This window comes from Podarcis liolepis, assembly GCF_965112155.1.
Source record: "Podarcis liolepis genome assembly, chromosome: 16".
Taxonomy (NCBI): domain Eukaryota; kingdom Metazoa; phylum Chordata; class Lepidosauria; order Squamata; family Lacertidae; genus Podarcis; species Podarcis liolepis.
The window spans coordinates 13,469,299-13,493,591 of record NC_139567.1 but is presented as its reverse complement, the minus strand read 5'-3'; the positions used below and the strand labels follow the sequence as shown (position 1 = coordinate 13,493,591).

The 24,293-nt window shown below is 43.4% G+C and overlaps 1 protein-coding gene across 2 annotated transcripts; it reads left to right on the top strand.

Annotated features, from left to right (window-relative positions):
- Positions 1-351: 351 nt before the first annotated feature.
- EI24 (EI24 autophagy associated transmembrane protein) lies at positions 352-23,345 on the top strand. Of its 2 annotated transcripts, XM_083480718.1 has the most exons (12): positions 375-1,809; positions 1,857-3,139; positions 7,075-7,222; positions 11,120-11,265; positions 12,110-12,170; positions 14,193-14,259; positions 15,427-15,551; positions 16,832-16,951; positions 17,952-18,063; positions 19,161-19,272; positions 20,576-20,650; positions 21,622-23,345. In XM_083480718.1, the coding sequence occupies exons 3-12, from the start codon at positions 7,181-7,183 to the stop codon at positions 21,785-21,787; spliced, it is 1,026 nt and encodes a 341-aa protein (XP_083336844.1). In that variant the 5' UTR covers positions 375-1,809; positions 1,857-3,139; positions 7,075-7,180; the 3' UTR covers positions 21,788-23,345. The 2 variants fall into 2 exon arrangements, with proteins under 2 accessions (XP_083336843.1, XP_083336844.1); XM_083480717.1 differs by lacking the exon at positions 1,857-3,139 and having other exon boundaries at positions 352-522.
- The last annotated feature ends 948 nt before the right edge of the window (positions 23,346-24,293 follow it).

The window sequence follows — 24,293 nt, the reverse complement described above, 5'->3', positions numbered from 1 at the left end:
CTACTCGGAAGTAAGTCCCATTAACGGGGAACTACCTCCCCCATCCCGGTGAGCGTAGGATTACAGCCTAAACGGAGGATTTCCCCCACCCCAATCAGTCTTTTCAGGCATGCTAAAATGGAAGGTTTGGGCACTGATAGCAATTGTGGAAGCATCCGCGGTAGACGGTGCTCGCTCTAGATCTATGCAGAGAACCCGGCGCTGCGATGGGATCCCGGATGCGTGGGGGAACAACGCACGGAAGATTTCTCATTGGACGCCGAGAAAGCGTAGAAGGAACCATTAGATTGAACTACAGCTCCCAGATTGCTCTCCGCGGCCACTCAAGGCCTTGTAAAAGTGACACAACCCTCCTGTTATGCAAAGCAAAGGAAGGCTCGGAACTACGTTTCCCAGAGGGCACCGGCTGTGTACAAAGATGTCCCTGGCCTTGGAAAGGGGAGCTGTTTGTACAGAACAGAACGGCAGAGACTGACAGGTGTGCGGACACCTGGATGAGGTCTGTTTGGAGAGCCTCCGGAGGTAAGTTTGGACCTGGAGAAAGAGGGGCTGTAAATAACGGGGGCTCGGTTTGCATAGTATCCGGTTCTAAGGGAGGAAAACTGACGGGTCTTTTCGTTTTCAGTTTTTGGTGGAAGCAAAAGCAGGGCGCGGGTTTTACGCATTACAGAGCTGTGCTAGAGAATCTTGTGCACATGCATGGTGGAATATAAACTCTGTTTGTTTTCGTACTGGTGATTACAGACCCTCTAAGTGTCCCTATTTTCCAGGGACATCGCTGATTTACAGAAGCTGTCCCAGTTTCTGATTTGATCTCGGAATGTCCCATTTTTCCTTAGGATGTCCCTATTTTCATTGGAGAAATGTTGGAGGGTTATCTGAAGTTAACCAACCCCTGAGCCGTCTGAAGGCAATTCTGTATAGATTTTTAAAAAAGTTTAATGTTTTATTGTGTTTTTATATATGTTCAGAGCTGCCCAGAGTGGCTGGGGAAACCCAGTAAGATGTGTGGGGTATAAATAGTAAAATTATCATTAAGGAATGGGATGTCCCCATTTTCATCGGAGAAATTTTAAAGGGTATGTGATTATATATAAACCAATTTACATGGGGATAAGCACCCCTGAACACAGTGAGCTTTACTTCTCAGTAAACACAGAAGTATATTGTTAGGTATAATCCAACTCAAGATTGATTGTGCCCCCCTTTTTTAAAAAAAATAGTGGATGAAGTTAAAACAGTGCTGCAAAAAACTAATGGTATATCTTGTCGCACATGTGGACAATGAAAAATGTTATTTACTTAGTACTGCTAAGAAAATATGATATGCTCCTTTTGTGAAATGGATGTATCAGATAAAGAAACTTAATAAAGATTTAACAAGTAAAATGCAAATGGTTGCAGGTTCAGTTTCCAGAATCTCCCAGCTAGGGCTGGAAGAGACCCTTGCCTGAAAGAACTGAGAGCTGCTGCCAGTCGGTGTCGACAATATTGGGTTTCCATTATTCCTAAGTATCTTTGTTATACCTGAATACTATGCAAGAGAAGCTACTTAAACAAGTGATAAACATTGCAGATCTAGGCGCCACAACTTCTAAAATTTCCTTCTTTTCCTTCTTCTCTGACACAGATTCACTTCTGGTTTTCAGACTGTGTTGTAGGAAACCATAGGATTTCTCAAAAACTTTTAAGGATTTTTTCAGTAAGGAAGATCAGTAATAAGAGACATGCTTCCCTGAAAGGCTCCAACAACCTGCAGCCATAAGAAAATCTTAAGTGTTGGGGTGTGTGTGTTGTGTGTGTGTGTGTGTGTGTGTGTGTGAGTGAGAGAGAGAGAGAGAGAGAGAGAGAGAGAGACTATTTTGCTCACACAAGTTTATGGTGAAACCCAATAGGCCCTGTAAGTACCGTGAGCTCTAATTTGCATCCCAGAATGTATTTCAGTCTCCTCTACAATATTTTTGGGGAACTGGGGCTCCACAGCAGACAAGTTGGTGCTGTAGAGATTTCCTAAATGTTAAGAAAGGCTGAAAACCACTGGTATATTCCAGGAGGGGTACAATTCAATAGTGTCTCACCAAAAGCTGAACTGTTGAAATGCTAAGAGTTGAATGCATATACGCTTGTGTGCGGAATTGGGATTTTAATCCACTTTTTTGTAATGACTCTGAGATGACGGATGGGTTGGTATTCCTGTTTAACATGGAACAAAATATTGGCCTGTGTATTTCCTCTGTCCATGGATTGAAATGTTTTCAGGAGAGCACCGGTGCAAGTACATGTTTACTCAGAAGTCCAGCGGAGTTCAAATGGGTCTTATTCGCTGAGGCAGCAGCGCTGTGCAGCCTTGATAGAAAGTGCTGTTGACTTCAACTGCTTAGTACTTGAGTTAATATTGACTTTTATTTATTTTCTACAAAGGGGAGGCAACCGAATAATGCAGAGGCTGTGTGTGTGTGTGTGTGTGTGTTTTCTCCAGACTGGAAACATCGTAGGATTGCAAGCCACCTGATTATTAATTTCCCTGTCACCTTTTTACAAATATTTACCACAGCTTTCAAAATAAAAGGGCAATGTAGTTCTCAGGTTTGGCTTGTTGGCACGGGGCGGAGGAATAAATATTTCAACAGGGCGAACCATATGCATGTGTGTTTTAAGACAACCTGCAAAAAAGAGCACAGCAAAAAGCAAACGAGCCACACATTGCGATGCTCTTAATTTTTTTTTTCATTTGTCAAAGCAGGTCTGTGAGAGACTGAGCAGGGGCGTCTCCATAGCAACGCTGCATTCCCCCCCCCCCCGTCCTCTGAGGAGCTTCCCGCTTCCGTCTCCTCCTCCTTTACTGCGCTTGCTCTTTACCTCGGGGAAAGGAGTGGGGGTGAGAATCCGCGGAAGGGCGCATGCGCGTCTCCGTCAAACCCAAGCCGGCCGTCTCGCTCCTTGTAATCCGGAGAGAGAGGCAGGGGGGCGGGAGGGGGTGCCCGGTGCGCCGCGCCTGCGCAGTGGCTTCCCGGTCGGCGCTGCCCAAGGAGCTTGTTATTCAGCTCAGTCAGCCTTTTCTGGCGGCCGGGGCAGCTGCTTGTCAATTGCCTGGGTCGGGTCAGCCGCCGCCGCCACGGACCCCGAGCGCCCTAGGCCGGCAAGTATCGAAGACCCCGTATGTGTGTGTGTGTGTGTGGCTTGCGACACACCTTTACCCTCCTCCGCCTCCCCTTCTAATTCCCTCTTCTGGGGCTCCCCCCTCCCCGGTCCCTCTTTTCCTAGTTGCAAGCCTAGATTGGGGACCCTCGATCCGGTTCCTCCATGCCTGCCTCCTACCCACCCAGCAATATCCTCCTACCATTTCCCTTTTGGGCAACCTCACACCTTTTTCCTATTCATAATTTTAATCATAATAATTTTATTATTTATACCCCGCCCCTCTGGGGTATAATAAATTACCTTGTTCTCAGAAACACTCTCTCTAATAATTGCATGCAGTTGTGACCTGCAATTGTGACCCTTCTTTTCGCTTGCTTTAATAACATAATACCACCCTTTTTATTTGTGCTCGCCATCCCATCTCTTCTCCCTGGTCTGCAATACATAACCTCAGATCTTTCCCCATATATAAACCTTACACTCCTCCAGTTTGTTGCTCTGGCACCTTCTTTCTGTTTGCTCTGACAGGCATACTTCTGTCTTTTTCTGCTTTGGAGGACCACAAGACACACAACCTTCAAACCTTTTGTTTCTATTCCCTTGTACACCCAAACCCTTTAAATCTTGCATCTGTCCCTGCAATTCAGCACCACTGCACCCAGTTCTCCTTGTCTGCTGTGCTTGAGCTGCCCCTTTTCTCTCTAAGTAATTTAGCTTCGTCGCTGGACTCTTACCCTCTTTTTGCATCATCCCCACACTCCATTCCCATCTTTTTCTGGGTGTAACTGAGATCAATTCTCTGTTGAAGTGTGCAGCTTTATTTTCTCATGAAATGACCTAAATTGCCATTTTGAGGTGGAGCGGCTGTTCCTTGGCAGACAGGTGCTAAAGGTGGAAGATGGGGTGCATATCACTGCTGATTGTTTTACGGTTTTCTGAAACTAGCACTTGTGTATTTGTATATATTGTCTAATTTATAAGCGCCACCCTCCACCACATGGTTCCAGAGTGGCCTATTTGCCCTGTGTGAAATCTGAGCGTCTGACAGCAGCAATGAGACTGAGTGCAATCCTAACCATATATACTTAGAAGTAAGTCCTGTTGAAATCAGTGGGACTTACTCCCAGGTAAGGGTGGCTAGGATTTTAGCCTGAACCAGGAAGTCCCTAGTTCAAGTATTGCCACAGACACAAATTTGCTACATGGGCTTGGTTCTCTCAGCCCATCATGGTTAATATGGGAAAAATAATACTAATCTACAAGACAGGGCTAATGTAAGGATTACTAAGAAACTTTCTTCAGGGTTTTTTTAAAAGTGTGATATTAATGCTCACTATTATCATTAAATTGAAGTGTAGCTTTAATATTGTAGGTAGTGTTGTGTACATTATTTTAACTGGAGCACTCAGCAACTTGCTAGGAACAGCACAAATTCTTTTTTGGCAAGAGGATGAATGGATAGTGAGATCAACACAGTAATTTTGTTCTCAAGTAGGATGATTCAGTGAGCTGTGCTTGCATACTGTAGTCCCTAGGGTGGTGTTAGGCAGTATTTCATATACCAGAGATGGACAAACACTTGTTTCAGGCTGAATAGCTTTTGTTAGGAAGAGTTAATGCCCATTAGTGAGGACCTGTGAGACCCTATAATACATAATTATGCTTTGCATCTAACTATCAAAGCTCCTTGCAGTGGTGAGAAAGTAGTGTCATCCTTGTTTAAAATATGAACAAGCTGGGGCTTAATTTGGAAGGGATTTTAGTTGCCATTCAATATGTGCGTGTTCAGAACTATGCTCACAACTTCATGGAATTGCTGTATATGTATGGGACGCTAAGGCCAAATTTATACTGCTCATTTTAAACCAGTTTGAAATGGGTGCAATGAACCCAGATTCTCCAGTGGGGTTGTGGGAACAGTAGTTTTATGAGAATGAAAAACTTATTTGCTAACAGATTCTTTGTACCTTCACAGAACTATGCTTCCCATGGGCTCTGGATGGGAGCCTTCAGCTAACTGTGTGTAAAACTGATTTCAGTCTGTAGTAGTGCAGACATACCCTAAAGAAAAACTTTCTAATGACATAGAGGTTCTATATCTAATTGTTCACTTTGGAGTGACTGCGCCATTAGTGTGGTCTAACTAGTCTAAACCTGTGCTGAGCAAATGAAACACAAAAGAAAGCACACACACACATTCTGCTCTGAACAGGAACGTGTGCGTTCTTGACACTCCTTCTAATTACCTTTTGCTGAACGCTGGAGGCAAAATGTGTATATGAAGGCATATATTAATACGGAACTTGAGAATCCAGTGCAAGACTAGGAACAATATGATTTTGTTCAAGATGAGTCACAAATAGTTTCTTTATAAATGCCAGTTTGCTTTTCTATTTTCTTTATCTACAAAAATTGCTAAGTAGAATGATGTCACTGATAGAGATCACGTTAGTTGTGATTTTAAAAATGGTATAACTTGCTAGAATGCTGGCTCTTATTTACTTGAACTACAGTGGAACTACAACATTTCACACAGAGCTGATCTGACTCTTTAGGTAATTCTTGAATTGACGGTATTTCCAGTGATTTCAGAAGCCTGGTAGTTTTTCATTATGCCAAACCACACAAACTATAGCTTGAAAACAATGTTTTCTGATGCTAGCTTTCCAGCCAACCCCAAAAGATGGTTTGTCAATTCAGACACCACACTAAAATACATTTGACAAAGCATTGTTAACTGTGTTTGGATGCCTGAATTCAGCCTTAGTCTAAATATTAAAAAATGCATTTACTCACAGTTAGCCTAGATTACATTTCCAGCGGTGCTCCTCTGTCCGCTCCGCCCCCCCTGCTTGATTCACTGTCTGCTGTCTAAATGTAGATTGTAGATTACTTGGGGCAGAGAGCTTTCTTTTTTTCTTTACACCATTTTGTCAAGTGAGATGTACAGTGAGCACACTGTGTGAAGAAGCAGCACAAGGAGCTTACAACACTGACAACTTAGAACCTTACATTTTATTCAAATTTCATGCGCACTAGAATAAATTGCTTAGCCATTTTGAATATGGAAGACACTTATTTCCTTTTAAGTGTTCTCTAATTACAGACATCCGTTTATCATTTGTTGGCTTCAGGTTTATTTTCCTCGAAGAGCCTTCTCCGTTGTGTAATGGGATCGCTATACGCTTTGCCACCTTCTGCACTCACAATAAATATTTTTCGTGGTTAGGTTTGGTCACTATTAGTCTTAAAAGTGCAAGGACATCTATGAAGCATTGCTTTGTTTTATATTATGTGTGTAATTTCATAGCTGAGAAAGCGGAGATTCAGAATAAGTATGTGAAATACACGTTTTAGGGTGTGTCTGTTTTGTGACTCTTTACTTCCCTGCCTCCTCGGAACATATTTATTATTTTTTGGGTGACGGGAAAGAGTGATGTAGAGATAAAGGGAGATTTGGAGAGTTAGGTTAAAGGACGCAAATGGTTTGGACTGGTTTAGCATGTGGAGGAGGGAACTGCATGTAGGCATTAGTTCCCCACCTATGATGGAAACCACCTCCTGAAATTCTGCCAACATGCTTCACATCACATCACCCCACACCCAAACCACAACAGCTGAATGCTTGGGCAGTGTGTGAATGCCCAATTACTTGTGGTTGTTACGGCAGCTGGAATGTTTTGCAGAATCTTTGACATTATTACTTGAGTGTAGGTTGCAAGCAGCAAAGTTAGAAATTATCTCAGAACTTCATACAAACCAGGCATCTCATCATCACTGATATAGTCTTGGGAGTTGGAACACTTTTAAACATCCGTTATGCACTGCAGCTGAGAATGATTCAAATGAATGCAACTGTTTTATTTATAATCAATCACAAATGTGTTTTGTTTCTTTAGTAATGGCAATCTCTGCTTTTCTCTCTTCTGTAAGGCTCGACCAGTTTCCCACCTCTTCACAATGAGACAGTTCTGGCTTCACTTCTTCCCTTCACCCTGTAGTTGATAGTTCTAGATGTGGAGGCAATGCTGGAGTAGAGATGGCAGACAGCGTCAAGATCTTCCTTAATGATCTCATCAGGGTAAGTGTTTCCTTTTTATTATGGCCATCTATTTTTAAAGTGTGTTTATGGGCTAAAATTGGGGCATGGGTGGCGCTGTGGGTTAAACCACAGAGCCTAGGACTTGCCGATCAGAAGGTCAGCGGTTCGAATCCCCGTGACGGGGTGAGCTCCTGTTGCTCGGTCGCTGCTCCTGCCAACCTAGCAATTCGAAAGCACATCAAGTGCAAGTAGATAAATCGGTACAGCTCCGGCGGGAAGGTAAACGGTGTTTCTGTGTGCTGCTCTGGCTTGCCAGAAGTGGCTTAGTCATGCTGGCCACATGACCCGGAAGCTGTACACTGGCTCCCTCGGCCAATAAAGCGAGATGAACGCTGCAGCCACGACTGGACCTAACGGTCAGGGGTCCCTTTCTTTACCTATAGGCTAAAATTAGATTTCAAGTATTTCCAGTTGGATATTAAGATTTGTGGATTCTAGTTTTCTAAGGTGCCAAGGAAGCCTCTTTCTCTCAGACAGCAAAAGCAAGGAGAGGGCTCAGAGCCTCCGGGGCTATTAATAATAATAATAATAATAATAATAATAATAATAATATCTTTATTGTCATTGCCCCCTCTTGGGGACAACGAAATTACTTGGCTGCTCCATCCACCCAGGTAGGGCACTCCACACAAAATCAAAACAACTGTAAAAACACTAATTAAAACAATACAGTATAATACAGCAAGGAAGATTAGATGACTTTCAACTCCATCTGGAGTTGCATTTTCAGTGGGCAATCAATGTGATGGTAGAGTAAAATCATTCTCAAAGCAAATTTCCTTGGGGTCTGATTATGAAGAGCTATGCGACCTGATAATAGGATCGTTCATACCGCCATGGTATGGTGCTATAAGATTAAGCTATCTGGTGTACCCTTCCCCCTCTTACATGCTCTACTTATTTAGTTCCTAGTTTGTGGCAAACCATACGTCTGAACTGGAAAACTGGTTTACACTTGCCCTCAGAATCTGATTGTGGAAACCTGGTTTGAAAATCAAGAGCAAACCACAGTGTAATACACAGTGTAATACACCCCTCCAGATATTGCTGGTCTCCAACTCCCATCTCTAACCTTTGGCTTGTGGAAGATGGGCGGGCATGAATTTGAAGCTTCATTTTATAATAATAATAATAATAATTTATTATTTATACCCCGCCCATCTGGCTGGGCCTCCCCAGCCACTCTGGGCGGCTTCCATAAAAACCAAAAATACAATAAAATATCACATGTTAAAAACTTCCCTGAACAGGGCTGCCTTAAGATGTCTCCTGAATGTCAGGTAGTTGTTTATCGCTTTGACATCTGCTGGAAGGGCGTTCCACAGGGCGGGCGCCACTACCGAGAAGGCCCTCTGCCTGGTTCCCTGTAGCTTTGCTTCTCGCAATGAGGGAACCGCCAGAAGGCCCTCGGCGCTAGACCTCAGCGTCCGGGCAGACGCTTTTTCCAATCTTGTCTCCAGTTATGGTGAATACATTTACCTTGTTGATCAAGCATCTTTCGTTCCTTTCCACTTGATTCAATCAGCTTTCCCATCTTCCTCTACACCACTGCCATACTCCATGACTGTTATCTATTCTTTCTAGGTTTTCTTTTGTCTGTACTCTTATTTCACACTTTGCAACAACCAAATATGCTTCACACTGACCTTCCTGAATTTCATCTTGATATAGTTACAGTGGTGCCTCGCAAGACGAAAATAATCCGTTCCGCGAGTCTCTTCGTCTAGCGGTTTTTCGTCTTGCGAAGCAACCCTATTAGCGGATTAGCGCTATTAGCGGTTTAGCGGCTATTAAAGGCTTAGCAGCTTAGTGGCTATTAGCGGCTTAGCAGCTTAGAAAAAGGGGGGAAAGCGGAAAAAATCGCAAGACTTGCAAGACGTTTTCGTCTTGCAAAGCAAGCCCATAGGGAAATTCGTCTTGCGAAGCGCATCGAAAAATGGAAAACCCTTTCGTCTAGCGGGTTTTTCGTCTTGCGAGGCATTCGTCTTGCGGGGCACCACAGTATCTCTGTGCAGCATTTTGCTACCAGTATTAATCCCCTTGCCAGCTATTTTGATCTCATTTAAACACTCCTCCATTGGTTTTTTGTTTCGTTTTTTGCATCCAATCTATGTTTTCTGCTCTTATTTGGGAACTTCTAGAGGCAGCTTTTTGTAGGCCATTAAGAGTTCTGAACTGTAACACGTTACACAAGTTTGGGGGTGTTGATCCCAAAGCTAGTTGTCAATGGTTCAGGTATTGCCTAGGTTGATTCTGCTAAACTAATACAACTACCTTTGCAGGAAAACAAGAACTAACTCTAAACCCCTTTGCATAGGATGTACCTCTTGAGCGGCTTCCTAGTTTGGCACTATCATTCCCACTGGCAGGGAGATTTTGAAATGCTCATAAATAGCTCTTCATGCTTCTGTCACAGCTTATCTTTCACCCCGCATTTTCCATCAAGCCCTTTCTTTCATCCTCTGCTCTTTATTCATTCTACAACCCCTTATTCTTAAAACCAGCTCTGCCTCTTACTCTTGGAACTCCTTCCCAGACAATGCCCACAATACTGTTTCAGTTTCTATCCACGGATCTGTTCTTAATAGCAGATTCTTCTCTCTCACAGTCCTAAGCCCCTTGTTGCTTTCCCTACCCTCTCACATCACGGTCTTGCAACCCAATCATGTGCATCTTTTCTCAAAAGGAAGGCCTACCTAATTTAATCAGACTTAGGACTTAGTAAAGAAAAAGCCCTCCTTAAAAAGTTTGCTGACCCCTGGACTACACAAATCTTTGAAGGAGTAATAGTTTGCCAAAAGAGAAAACAAACTACCCTCTGATGTCATTTTCTCTGAGTCCCTGGAACATTTAATCATTTTATTCTAGGTCACTGGGTAGTTAATACTCGGTGTTGCTCATGGATTGACCTTTGGCTAAAATTGAGAGTGCTGGAGCTCCTGCTTGGCTAGAAAGCCACTGGCAGACATCCAGGCTTGTCTTTTGAGAAAATGTTAGAAGGAAAAAGAAAATGTAATGCAAGTATCTGAGTTGTCCCAAACACTTGAGCTGTGGTTTGCTGTATAGTACAGTGGACTATGTGTGTACATTGATTCCATTATTGTAGTATGCAGCTGTAAGGTTTGGCATTAGGCTTGTCATACAGCATCATGAAAACAAAATCTGTCTTACGTTGTCATGTTTCTAGACCTCTAGGCTTGGAAAATATGTTCGAAAATGTGTAGATAATGTTTGACTGAAGTTTCAGAAATCCAGCAGGCGTTGCAATAGGCTTTCCAGTAGCTGGAGTTGCTTATTTCTGTGTAAATTCTCATGGTTTAGTTGTCCCACTCAAAGTAGGTTTCCCTGAGTAAACCTTCATTTCAGACTCTTTCTTTCCTCTACTGGAATTTGGTTAATAAGATAGGAAGAGGGTATGGCTCATCTTTGAGCTGGCAGAACAAGTGAGTCTTTCCCTTTCTTCTTCCTAAATTCATCCCGTAGTTCATAAATCAGAGTTGTCACAAGGTTATTGATCTGTATTTAATCTGTAAAACTCACCTATTAATTTTTCCCTCCATAGTTTCCCCAAAACTTACTGAATTTGGACCTGATTACAGTTGTACCTTGGAAGTTAAATGGAATCCATTCTGGAAGTCCGTTCGACTTCCAGAATCTTTGGAAACCAAGGCACAGCTTCTGATTGGCTGCAGGAAGCTCCTACAGCCAATCAGAAGCCGTGTAACCCGCACCAGAAGTTTGGGTTCCAAAGAATGTTCGCAAACCGGAACAATCACTTCCGAGTTTGCGGCATTCGGGAGCCAAAACGTTCGAATCGCAAGTCATTTGACTTCCAAGGTACGACTGCATTTTGTCTCTCTCCCCCTCTTTGTATAGGGAATTAAAGACTCCATATGGGGGATCTGGACAATCTCCAAGTTGGATGCTCGAATCCAGCAGAAAAGGGAAGAGCAGCGAAAAAGAAGAGCAAGCAGTGTGCTTGCCCAGCGAAGAGCACAGAGTGAAGAGAGGAAGCAGGAGAAGTGAGTTTGGGAGGGTTTGGAGTTTGATCACGCTCCCACTTTCAATATACAAAGATAAGAAATAAAACCAAAGTAGGAATGCCTGGAAATATATGATAACGGCACTGTGGGATATATAGAAGTTGGAACCATGTATTTTATACACGCAGATCCCACTTACCAAACACAATGTTTTCCATGGATATTGTTTTTTAGGCGAGTGTTTGTATAACGAGTCTGTGATTTCCATTATTTCCTATGGCAATATTTCTCAGCCCCCCTCGCCGCTTTTTCAGTGGTTTCTTCCTGAAGCGATTGCAACCAAAGGAAAAAACCCAATTTGTCCTATCTCTCCTGCTCTCTGATTCACCCAATCCCTCTCCCCACCTCCATGGTTTCTGAATGAACATTACTGCTACTGACAAGGAAAAAAACACAGAAGGAAGAAAACTGGCTGTTCAGATAAGTGACTCTATGGAGTGTATAGCGAGACTTGGGCATAATGTATGGATAAGTGAATTTTTGGATAGTGAGTGTGTGGATAGCAGGACCTGTGTGTATTTCTAAATATGGTGGGCTTGTGGAAAAAGAGAATTAAAAAGTAGATTTATTATTCTACTCGGAAATGGGTGTCTTGATGGTCTCCCATCCACGGAACTGATCTGGTCCACATCTGCTCAATTTCAGCATCTAAAGTTATCAAACCAACCACTAGGTTGTGGATAAAGGGGAATTTGACAAGAGTAATTTAAGGTATTTGTTCTGTCCCCGTCCCCCCCCCCTGTTTGAGAGAGAATTGGGCAGAATGTACATTCACATCGTCACTTTTCAAAAGCTCTTACACATTCCCCTTGTTTCTCTCTAGTGAGCCCCGGATAGTAAGCCGAATAGTTCAGTGTTGTGCATGGAATGGCGGTGTATTCTGGGTTAGTATATTTTTGTTGTTTTAAACATCTGAACATCATTGAAATGATTGTGTACATGTTTGCTGGCTTGCATGCAGGAATCCTGCAAATCCGGGAGCAAACCAATAAGTGACTTAAATCTTCCGTGTTAGATTGGTTTGCCAATGTTTTACTATCTCAAATCAGATTTTATTTTTTCAGAGGCTTCCTGAAAAAGGGATTTGGATATGCGGCCTACTTAATTCTTCTGCTGCTTTGTTGCCAGTAATCATTGCCAGCTGCTTTCTGGCCTGCCCACAAAATGTCTATGAGCCACTGGAATGTCTAGACTTACATTTTTGGGGGAATCGTTGCCTTCATAAACCAGTCCTTTCATTTGTGAGCCTATTTCTCAAACCTCAAAAACTTCTGCACATTCAGATCTAGAAGTGGTCTTGGGCAGAACACCACTGAACTGAATTGTGTGTTAGAACCAGCTCAGTCTTCTGACCTTGTGGTTAGTATAATGGATGTTCACAGCTTTGATTACAATATTATTTATTGTGGGTTTTAAATTTCCATTTAGAGTGTGTCTTGGCTGGTGAAGTTTTAGTATGGAAGCACTAAAAAGGAACCCATCTAATATGGATTTTGGCTGTATTTAGAGGAAAAGTCAGAACGCTACCCGTGGTGCTCTTTGTTTTAATAGAGCTGCTAGCTCTTTCTCTGCTGTGTGCATGCAGACATATTAAAGTGCATAGGCAATGCAAGCTTAAGTGATCAGGGGGCAGAATTTGGGGACCATGGCAACAACCATTCCCCCCTCCCATGGCGGCCGTCTCTGTAACTGCCTCTCCTTAAAACAGGGGTGGGGGACCTTTTGGCTCTTTCCAGAAGTTGCTGAATTACAACTCCCATCATCCCTGGCCATTGGCCACACTTGTTGGGGCAGATTGGAGCTGTAGTTCAGTAACTTCTGGAAGGCCAAAAGTTCCCTGCAACTTCCTTAAACAACAACAAAAAAGAGTTGTTCAAGGTGCTTCAGATCCCAAAATTAGCCAATATGATTCCCTCCAGATGTTTAGCACTACAAGGTGCATCAGGCCCAGTCTGCATGGCCATTGACCAGAGATGATAGGAGAGTTGTAGTCTAAATCTGGATTGCACCAGATGAAAAGTCTACTGTAGGTTCCATGTCTGGTTCTTCCTTGATAGTTAGGCTGCAGTGTTGATGGTCTAGCTTTATGCACCTCCATCTGCGTCGTTCATAATTCAGAGCGGATTAGCATATGCCTGTAGAATTCCCAACATCTGTCGCTTTATCTTGTTTCCCACATACATAGAGATGCTAGTGCAAGGGATAACTTTCTGATAGTGTTTGCTAAGGTGCATGGGCAATACCTTTTGTGTGTCTTCTTGTACACCTGTCTGTATGTGGGGAAGAATAATACACACCTGGAGTAAACTGTAGACTTTGAAAGGGTAAACTAATTTGCAAATATACCGTATTTGCCTGAATATAAGCTTCACTTTTTTTCCAAATTCCGACCACGCAAAGTTAAAGCGTGGCTTAAATTTGCAACCTTACAAAAATTCGCGACCTTACAAAAACGATATCACTTGAAACAGACATATGGTAAAATGGAACCAAAAAAGTGTTTTCTTGCTGATTTGCGAGCTTGAGACTGTTCATTTGCCATTTATAGGTGTGAGTGCCTGCGGAATTGTAGCAATTAAATAGCGATTTGTGATTTTAGCGACTGTACAATAACTTTTGTAGGTTTTCAAGACTGAAGGCTTAAATTGACACCAAGTTACAATTCTACCAACTGCAGCGATTTTCAGCCTGTAACCCAATTTTAAGGGAGCGGCTTATATTCGGGCATTGTCTTTTTTTCTCTCCCCCCCCCCTTGAATTTTAAAGGTGCGGCTTATTCGCGGGTGCGGCTTATATTCAGGCCAATATGGTACTGGAGATTTCAGAATTATGGCTAAATTGTAGAATGGAGCGTGTCTGTACAAACATGTTAAACTGTACTGACTTCCTTCTTTGCTTCTTCTTAGCTTAGTCTCCTCTTGTTCTATCAGGTATTTATACCTGTTCTTCAGTCAGCCACAGCACAAATAATCGGTAAGTATAAGAAGTGCCTTTTATTAGCTGCACCTGGTATGACAACTTTAACTGTTGACCATAGTAGTTCAGGCACTGGTGACTTCAATATTTAATTACTGCAATGCCCTCAGTGTGGGGCTTCCCTGGTGCTTGACCTAGAAACTTCAGTTGGTGCAGAAGGCTGCAGCCTGCTTGCTGATGGGAGTGAGACCCTATCAGCATATATCCTCTGCTCAGAGATCTGCTGTGGTTGCCTATTGGTATCAGGCTTTCCTGTACAGTTCATTGGTGCCTGCTTAAAACATTCTTGTTTAGGCAAGCCTATCCTGGCAAGTAGGGGCGCGGGTGGTGCTGTGGGTTAAACCACAGAGCCTAGGACTTGCTGATCAGAAGGTCAGCAGTTCGAATCCCCGCGACGGGGTGAGCTCCCGTTGCTCGGTCCCTGCTCCTGCCAACCTAGCAGTTCGAAAGCACGTCAAAGTGCAAGTAGATAAATAGGTACCGCTCCGGCGGAAAGGTAAACGGCGTTTCCGTGCGCTGCTCTGGTTCACCAGAAGCGGCTTAGTCATGCTGGCCACATGACCCGGAAGCTATACGCCAGCTCCCTCGGCCAATAAAGTGAGATGAGCGCTGCAACCCCAGAGTCGGTCACGACTGGACCCAATTTACCTTTACCTATCCTGGCAAGTAAATATTCATATGTTTTTGATCTGTTTTTTACTGTTAAATTTAGTTGCCTTTAAATGTTTTAAACTGTTTTATTGATAATTTTAACATTTCTTGTAAACCCATTGGAGGTTTCGCTATAAACAAGTGGTGTTATATAAATAAATTTCCTTAAATAAATAAAAAACTGCCAGGAGACAATTGCTTGCATCTTGGTTAGCCAGTCATCAACTCATAGCAACGAGAACTGTGTGCCCGAGGGACCTTGGACTTGTTTCAGCTACTAGCCCTGCATGCCAAACCTCTTTGGAAACTGATGGGAATCTTCAAAAATAATTTGGAACCTGGTATACAGGGGTCTGCCATTCAAAAGCGGGCTGGATGGGAACTGCTAGCTTTTGCCATCTCCTTCAGTGCACCTAAAGTAGCTTTTTGGCTCCTGTCACAAGCCTTGCAGAATTCACAGTACTTTGGTCCCAGACATTGGGTGGCTGATTATTGTAACTTTGTCTCTGGAAGGTGACCCCTCCTTACACGGTGATGTCTGGTCCTGGCTGGAATTTATCCTCACCTCCATCTTCAGTGCCCTTTGGGTTCTTCCCCTCTTTGTGCTGAGTAAAGTTGTCAATGCCATCTGGTTTCAGGTAGGTGACCTTGCCAGGAAGATGTTACTCCTTTTTGTGCAAAGCTTGTCAATTGCTGATTTCGATACTTGTCTCGCCAACACCAAAATCTTGTACTAATTTATTCAGAAATAAGAACACAGTATTCAGTGGTGCTTATTCTCTAGTAAGTATGTTTAGCATTGTAGCTTAAGGGTGTATCTCATTTGACTGGTCCATATCTATTTATATCTGTATATCCACACACACAAACTACACACACACACACACACACACACACACACACACACACACTGCATGCATTCAGACACACTTAGCTATGCACACATACATCCAGTATTTTTAAGGCCGCTCCCTCTAAGTCTGCTGTCCCAGCTTGGTCCCCTTTCGGAGTGCATATTGCAAATTCAGCGGTATGTAAAGTGAAAATGGATACATGTCTGATTATGTACAGATGATGTGCACCTCATGATTGGTTGTGAGCGGCCTGGAGGAGGGTGGGATCTCATCCATTTCCAAAGCGGAACAAAGTAAAGTGATGGTATTAGGAGAAGTCTATTACTGCCCTTGCTGCCTCCTGTTTTGAGTGGTTTATTGAAAGCTTTCATATTTCATTTCATTTCATTTTTTAAGGATGGGAAACAGCACCTTGAAAGTTAAAGCAGCTGTGTTAAAATGCAGGACAGTAACAAATGCTACAGGGACGCGAGTGGCGCTGTGGGTTAAACCACAGAGCCTAGGACTTGCTGATCAGAAAGTCGGCGGTTCAAATCCCCGCGACGGGGTGAGCTCCTGTTGCTTGGTCCCTGCTCCTGCCAACCTAGCAGTTTGAAAGCACGTCGGAGTGCAAGTAGATAAATAGGTGCCGCTCCGGCGGGAAGGTAAACGGTCTTTCCGTGCGCTGCTCTGGTTTGCCAGAAGCGGCTTAGTCATGCTGGCCACATGACCGGGAAGCTGTACGCTGGCTCCCTCGGCCAAGAAGGCGAGATGAGCGCTGCAACCCCAGAGTCGGTCACGACTGGACTTAATGGTCAGGGGTCCCTTTACCTTTACCTAACAAATGCTACTGACTCTTACCTTAGGAAGAACATGAATGAAATCTTTGGTTTTCTGATGAGATATTCTGTGTTTCCTTTTAAAACAAACAACTACAGATGTTTTACCCAAGATGGTTTATATTTACTATGCCTGTTTTTGTTCCTTGTACAAGCTGTATTGTGATCACAGTGGTCTTAAGTAGTGAGAGGATTAAATCTTGTCTTAAGAAATCAGTTTTGCAAAAACATTTCCCTGTGTTTCAGGACATTGCTGATCTGGCTTTCGAGGTGTCGGGAAGAAAGCCCCAGCCTTTCCCCAGCGTCAGTAAAATCATTGCTGACATGCTGTTTAATCTCTTACTGCAAGCTCTTTTCCTCATCCAGGTAAGAGCAAGAAAGGCCTGGCATCTCTTTACAACAACCCAGTTACTTAGTACCATCAGTATATGCAAATGTCTGGCAAATTTAAGACTAAATAGAACTTTTATTCTCAGTAATAGTGGAACTCACAGGTGGAGAATACTTTTGTTTTTATGAATCTTTTATTTGTAAAGGGAATATTTGTATGAGTTAATGCTTTATAGTTCTTTTATAGCTGCACTGTATCTTTGTATTTTTGTCCTTCCAGGCAGTGAAGCTTTATGGTTTACATTTTTGATTCTTTGTTTCTTTTCTTTTTGTTAGATTTGCACCATGTTGTTGTTGTTGTTGTTGTTGTTAATAATAAAGTAAAATAAAAAAATAGCAAGGAAGGCCTGGACTCTGGCTGCACAGACACTTAACAGAATAGTAAAAATGGGCCCTGAGTATCACCCAGGCCTTGTACATCCACACTGTACATGTAAAGTATATTTATACCACTTTTCACAGTCCTGACTTCTCCCAAGCATCATGGGAACTGTAGTTTATCCCTCACAAAGCCGACTGTTCCCAGGATTCGGGGCTGGGGGAAGCCATATGCTTTAAATGAATAGTGTGGATGTGAGCTATGAGGCAAAACCTGGCATCAGCCAGGCTTTTAAGAGACCAAACTGTGCATTCAGACCATTAGGTACCTAAAGTAGAAAGCTGCTCAGGAAGCTGCAAGCAGGTAAAATATTTCCAGAAGACTCAAGGGTGTGAACTGAGTACCTCTCCTGCTGTAACCTCTTAAGAATGATTACTTAAGCAGCTGTTGCCTCGCAGGAATGATGGTTAAACTTTAGTGGTGCCCAAATAACAGTGTATGGGTGGCAATTAATGGATGAGAGAAGCAAAAGCTTCTAGTCCCTTCATTTTTTGCTTTTTTGGGGCTAAATGATGGCACTTCTGTTGTGATTGGAAGGCACTTGCTTTGCAGATAAGAATGCCTCTTCTTAAGTTGATTCCTCCTTGTCTTCTGCAGGGAATGATTGTAAGCCTGTTTCCCATCGATATCATTGGCCAGTTAATTAGCCTGCTTCATATGTCGCTGCTCTACTCACTGTACTGCTTTGAGTATCGTTGGTTTAACAAAGGTAAGTGCTTCTCTTTGCTTCATTATTCAAATAGCTGAGTTTTCTTTAAAGCTTTGGGCCGGTCCATACATATTTACCTTTCTTTTGTGCCTGGGGTCTCTGTGGCAATTGAGGGTGACTTGCCGTAGATTCCGGCGTATTAGGCGACTGGGCGTATAAGACGACCCCCCAAATTGGCAGCTGCCAGTTTGGGGGGTCGATTTATACGCCCAGTCTTATACGCGGCAGCTTCGCTGGGCAGCGGTAGTGGGCGGCGTGCTCCGTGCCAGGAGGAAGCTGCCCGGTGATGCTAAGTGGCTTCGCTGGGTGGCTTCTGGCGCAGAGCCCGCCACCCACTGCCGCTGCCCAGGGAACCCATACCTGTCGTATAAGATGACCCCCGACTTTTTAGAGGATTTTCCGTGGTTAAAAAGTCATCTTATACGCCGGAATCTATGGTATATGGAAGAGTCTCAGCACCAGCCCTCGAGACTTAGGACACTGCCATGGGAGCTTTTAGCGCAATCCATCCATCCCATGTGCTTAATGGATATAAATGTTACCGCCACAGATGAGATCTTGATCATCTATGAACTGTCCCTCTGGTGGTGTGTCTAGGATGTTGGGGTCAGGTCAAGGTCAGGTTCATTTCTCTGCTGCTCTGCAGAGCAGATTGGGAAAGACGTTGAGAATGTTGCTGTATTTCAGTCTAATCTGCTTCACTGGGTTATTGTGAGTTTCTAAAAATGTCACTCTGAACTTTATGGAGGAATGCAGTGTGTGTGTGTGTGTGTGAGAGAGAGAGAGAGAGAGAGAGAGAGAGAGAGAGAACTTATCCAGAAGTAATCCCCGCAAATTCAGTGATTCCTTAGTAAGCATGCCCCAGCTGTGTGCTGGCAAAAGACCATACCACAATGTATGACCCAAGTTTTTGGCATCTTTGTGAAACTCCCATTTGTTGCGAAACACTGTGAGTTTGACTGCTCAAGTTTGCAAATGGTGTTTGAGGGGCTTCCGCCCTTTTGATGTTGTTGCAGAGAGATCTTGGAATGTGAAATCCAGTATCTATGTGTCTTTGCCTTCTTTTAACACTTTGTGATTGGCTTTTGTCATGTCAGGAATTGAAATGCATCAACGATTATCCAACATTGAAAGAAACTGGCCTTATTACTTTGGATTTGGCTTACCACTGGCCTTCCTCACTGCAATGCAGTCTTCTTACATTATCAGGTGATTTGTTTGGATATATTTTCTTTGGATATTACAGCAGGCAAATGTAGAATCAAATGTACACAAGATAAAGCAGTGGGACAGGAAGGGAAGGTGTGGGGTTAAAGCAGCCACCCCTGACCTGGTGCCCTCAAGATACTTTTGAATCCAACTTGCATCATACATGACTATTGACTATGCCGGCAGGGTCTGATGGGAGTGGTAGTTCAATAACTATCTAGGGGGCACCAGTTTGGGGGAAACTGACTAGTGCAAGTAATATTGAGTGAATGATAAGAAAACAGGATAGATGGTACTGGCGTGGGGCAGGGAGATAAGGTGTAAAGACAATTTTTGAGTCTAGGGCAGGCATCCCCAAACTGCCCTCCAGCTGTTTTGGGACTGCAATTCCCATCATCCCTGACCACTGGTCCTGTTAGCTAGGGATGATGGGAGTTGTAGTCCCAAACAGCTGGAGGGCAGAGTTTGGGGATGCCTGGTCTAGGGGTACAGCCAAGATCTGTCCCCCCATGCAACATCTGGAAAATAGATACCCTCTTTCTAGAATGTTATTCCCCTTTACCACACAGCATGCTAACGAACAAGTAGAATCTAAGAATAAGATTTGTATTAAAGAGGACTTCAAAACTTTCACAGAAATTCTGATCCACCTGTGACTTGGGCCAAGACCACACAGATGTAGTGCTGAGATCCATGGATTTGTGCAGCGGTTGGCATCCAGCTGTTGCACCTACCCTTTGTAGTGGTGTATTGAGTAGCATCAGCATAAATAGGGGGCCAGGCACTTGCCTGGGGAAGGAGTGTACTGAGCATGAAACTCTTTTAAGGGCTTTGGATTAGTGCAGTGGACTGCAAGGTGTGAGTGAATGATTAATAGTGGTGGTTCGAGTAGGATTAGTGCCTCTTAATTGTTTTCTCAAATTGGTATTGGTGAATATTGAGTGTGGGAAACGATCTTGATCTCTGACCAATTTCATCGTTGGATTTCTTAACATTAAAAAGGGCTGCAGCAAAACGTGGCAAGGGAAATGATTAGACTCGCTTGTGCGATAAGAATTTGCCCTGAATCTGCATTCGCATTTGTCTTGCCTCTGCTACCCAATTTTGCAATGTGTATGTATACTTGTGTTCAACTTGCACAATGTTATTTGCTCATAGGTTGACTTTCACAGATCTACAGAGATACCCCTAGCAGTAGTTATGTAAACATTGCTGCTGTATCTTGTGCCAATAGGCGCACGTGTGTGAACAGAAACCATCTCATAAAAAGAATGCTCTGATTAATTTCTTATTTCTTTTCCAGTGGCTGTCTGTTCTCCATTCTTTTCCCTCTGTTTATCATCAGCGCCAATGAAGCAAAGACACCAGGGAAAGCATAGTATGTATTCTCTCTTCCTGTATGAAATGATGGAAAATAAGTCTAAGCAGTTGGCTATGAAATCTGTTCAGTTCTTCATGCTGCTAACTGCTTCTTGCCATCTTTGTGATTTAGTTTACCCCTCTGTTGGTGAACTAGATAACTTTGGGAGCCCTGATAGCAAGTTTAACATTCTTAGTATTCCTGATGGGTGGTGTGGGGTGTGCTTGCTATTTGACCAGCAGAAACTGGAGTGTTGAGTGGAGAGAGAGAGAGAGAGAGTCAAAAGAGGCATTTATCTTCTGTGTAGAGTAACCGGGACAGAGTTAAGATTCCCAAAATGACTACAGGTGCCACTTACGGAGATGACTTTTGTGGAACACTGAGACTTGGACCTCAGTAAAAATAAATAGTTTTGAAAGTGTTATATTCAGTCTGCTTGGAAGTAGGGCTGCAGAAAGATACTCGCAAAAGGAGCATGTGCACCTGTGTATAAGATTTCTGAGCTTAAACAATTGCACTCAAAAGACAGAATTTCAGTGCTAGGTCCCTTTTATTTTTTTCAGCTGAGGGCTGCATTCCCTTAGGGCCAGTTTTCCAGAGGCCACATGGCAGAGACAAAAGTGGGTGGAACAAAGTATGTGATTCTTACTTTTGCGCAGCGGAGCTTCATTCCAGCTATGCAAAATAAGAGAGGGTTATATGCATGCATATGTACATGCAAACATGCACTCTCTCTCCAGGCAAGCAAGAGACATCATCACAGTCCAAGGACACATGCCAGGCATGCAAAAGCACTAGAGTGTGGGCCAGGGTGAGTGAGGGGTGTGGCTTGGGGAGGGAGTGGCCTGAAGAGAAGCACATGAATTGTGCTCTGTTTTTTCATTAACTGATGCAAGGCAGAACTCGGGCAGTGAAAGGTCAAAGTGCTCCGATCTTATTTTGGACTTTGGCTGGGAGCTAATAGCCATTTCCCCCTCCTTGTGTTCCAGCCACTTCCAGCTGCGCCTCTTTTCCTTGGTGGTCTTCCTCAGCAACAGACTCTTTCACAAGACGGTTTACCTTCAGTCTAGCCTGAGCAACTCTGCTTCAGCCGATCGACTTCAGCCCTCTCCACACTCATCACCTGCCAGACAAAAGGCTGCTTTGGCGCACTGAACCATAACCAAAGCAGAGGGGGGCGGGAAGAGTACTGTTCCTGGCTGCTGTATACATGGTCCTTTGGTGCAGGGGAGGGCAGTCAGTGTTCTGCCAAGGGGCTTGTGCATCCTCCCCCCCCTCCCATCATTGTTGTGAGCCCCAGTTGAACACCAGCTCTGTGTCACACTGAGCGTGTGGAGTAAAATATTGGGGGTGGGGGAGGGAAGGGAGCAGTAAAGCCTGGGTTTTTAAAACACCTTTTGTGAGTTTTTCAAAAGCAAGGTTCTTTGCTTGTTTTCACAGCATGCAATGAACCTGTGTCTATACTGGTTGGTGTTTTTTGTTCGTTTGTTTTGTTTTTGATACTTCTCCACCTGACCCTGTGCCATTTCCCCCTCCTGATGAATGATTTTTTTGTAATGCATATTTTGTCGTAGCTTTGTGATAACGCTGATGGGGTCTTTACGGTGAACCGCACCAGGAGTGTTTGGGTTTTCTCAATGATCGTAGTTCTTTGTAATAGCATATAACTCAGGTCAGGATTTTGTAATCCCTGTTGTGCTGAAATGAAAAGTGGATCATGTAGTTCTAGGTTCAAGATCAAGACACAGAGTAGGAGGATTCCACCCCTTCCCCCCCCCTTTTTTGGTATTTGGTGACATCTGTACAGTTCTTTCTGCCAACTGACACACTTTGGTAGTGTCACTTTAAAGGACCTTGATGAGTGCCACTCAAACTGTTTTATGCTGGAAGGGATCTGCTTTGATGGATGAAACAAATTCCTAACCTTAACAGCAGAATGTATGGATTTTTTTTAAAAAAAACCTACATCCTTGGAGCTCCCCCCGCCCCAAACTCCTTCTGAACTTTCAAAGGGAAAATATGAAAAGTGTACGGGTAAGTTCAGGCACTGAAATGGAAACATGTTCATCTGTGGCTGGGGTTGTAAGAATTGCAGTGTAATATTTTGTTAATGGAAAGAGGTAGATGTGTGTAAAAATTAGTGTCTTTATAGATCCTGGTGGTGTTTGATGGCAAAAACCACAATGGCAGTTCCAAAGGATATCCACGAAAAACAAGAGAACTCTTTTTCCTACAGCACTTCTGTACAGGGTTTCAAGAGGTGTCACTATCTTGTTAAATCTAGGTATGGTGGGTGTGCATTTGCAGCAAAAAGACTTCAAGTCACGGTTAAGAGGACTCCAGCTCATATGCAACCTGCCTGATCTGCAATGGTTGTCCCAGCCAAGTCAGAATGATGTATGCCGAAGAGCTCCTGTGTGGTTGTAGTTGCAGCTGAAACTAACTGCTAGTCAGCTCAGGATATGTGATATTTGTATGTATCCGTCTGTCTGTGTGTACATATGTAACTGTGTATACACAAAGGAAGCGCAAATGATCCTGATTTTAGACAGTGTTTCTCATGCATGTCAAGACTTCTGTAGGGCCGAAAACTATGAAATTCAAAAAAGCCCTTTGGTTTTTGCAGAACTGAGGTCAGTCTACAGATAAACCTTTTCTCTAGTATTTTCACACTGAAATATTAAATTAAGATGCAAAAAACTCAACAACCTTACACGACCTTGAATTGATTTTGTGATTGAATTTTGAAGCTAAGTTCGTTGTGGTGCTGATACAGGGGAGAACTTGGAGTTGCACTCACTGCCAATTTCTGTATATTTTGGAAAGTTGCATTTGGATACCTTTGAACATATTGGGTTGTATCCAGTTAAGTACTACTCATAGTAGACCCATTGAAATTAATGAATCTAAGTTTGGCATGCCCATTAACTTCAACTAGTCTATGCTGAGTAGGACTAGCACTGGAGACAACCCAGTGGAACCACATTTTGAATTATAGTTCCCGAGATCAAGGAAGGAACAGGTTTTCATTTATTCTTGGATATACAATCGTACCTCGAAAGTGTAATGGAATCTGTTCCGGAAGTCCGTTCGATTTCCAAAACATTCAAAAAGCAAAGCAGAAGCTCCTGCAGCCAACTGGAAGCCCCGTCAGATGTTTGGCTTTCAAAAGAACAATTGGAAGCTGGAACAGTCACTTCCGGGTTTCAACTGTTTGGGAGCCAAAACGTTTGAGAACTAGGCTGTTTGACTTCCAAGGTATGACTGTAATAGGATGCCATTTGAACTAAGATGGTGGACTGAACCTTTCAAAACTGCACTTATTTTTGGGTTTCTTAGAACTCCCAAGGCTGATAGTGAACTAATACTTCTTTTAAAATAGGTTTTCTTAAATTGTTTCTGTACTTAAAGATCTAATGGCTCTGGTTGTCTGAGACTAAACAGTCCTAAGTAAGGAGGTAGACTCCACAGTGGGAGCAGGGCCTGGGCGGGAGTGTGCTAGAGTTCTGTCTAGTCCTGTTACATGGGATCAGTTCCAATCTGTTACCTCCAAGGATGTGGACAGGCTGCTTGGACAAGTGAAACCGACCACCTGTCTCCTTGATCCTTGCCCATCCTGGCTGATAAAAGCGAGCTGGGAAGGGCTGGGCGATGGGCTCTG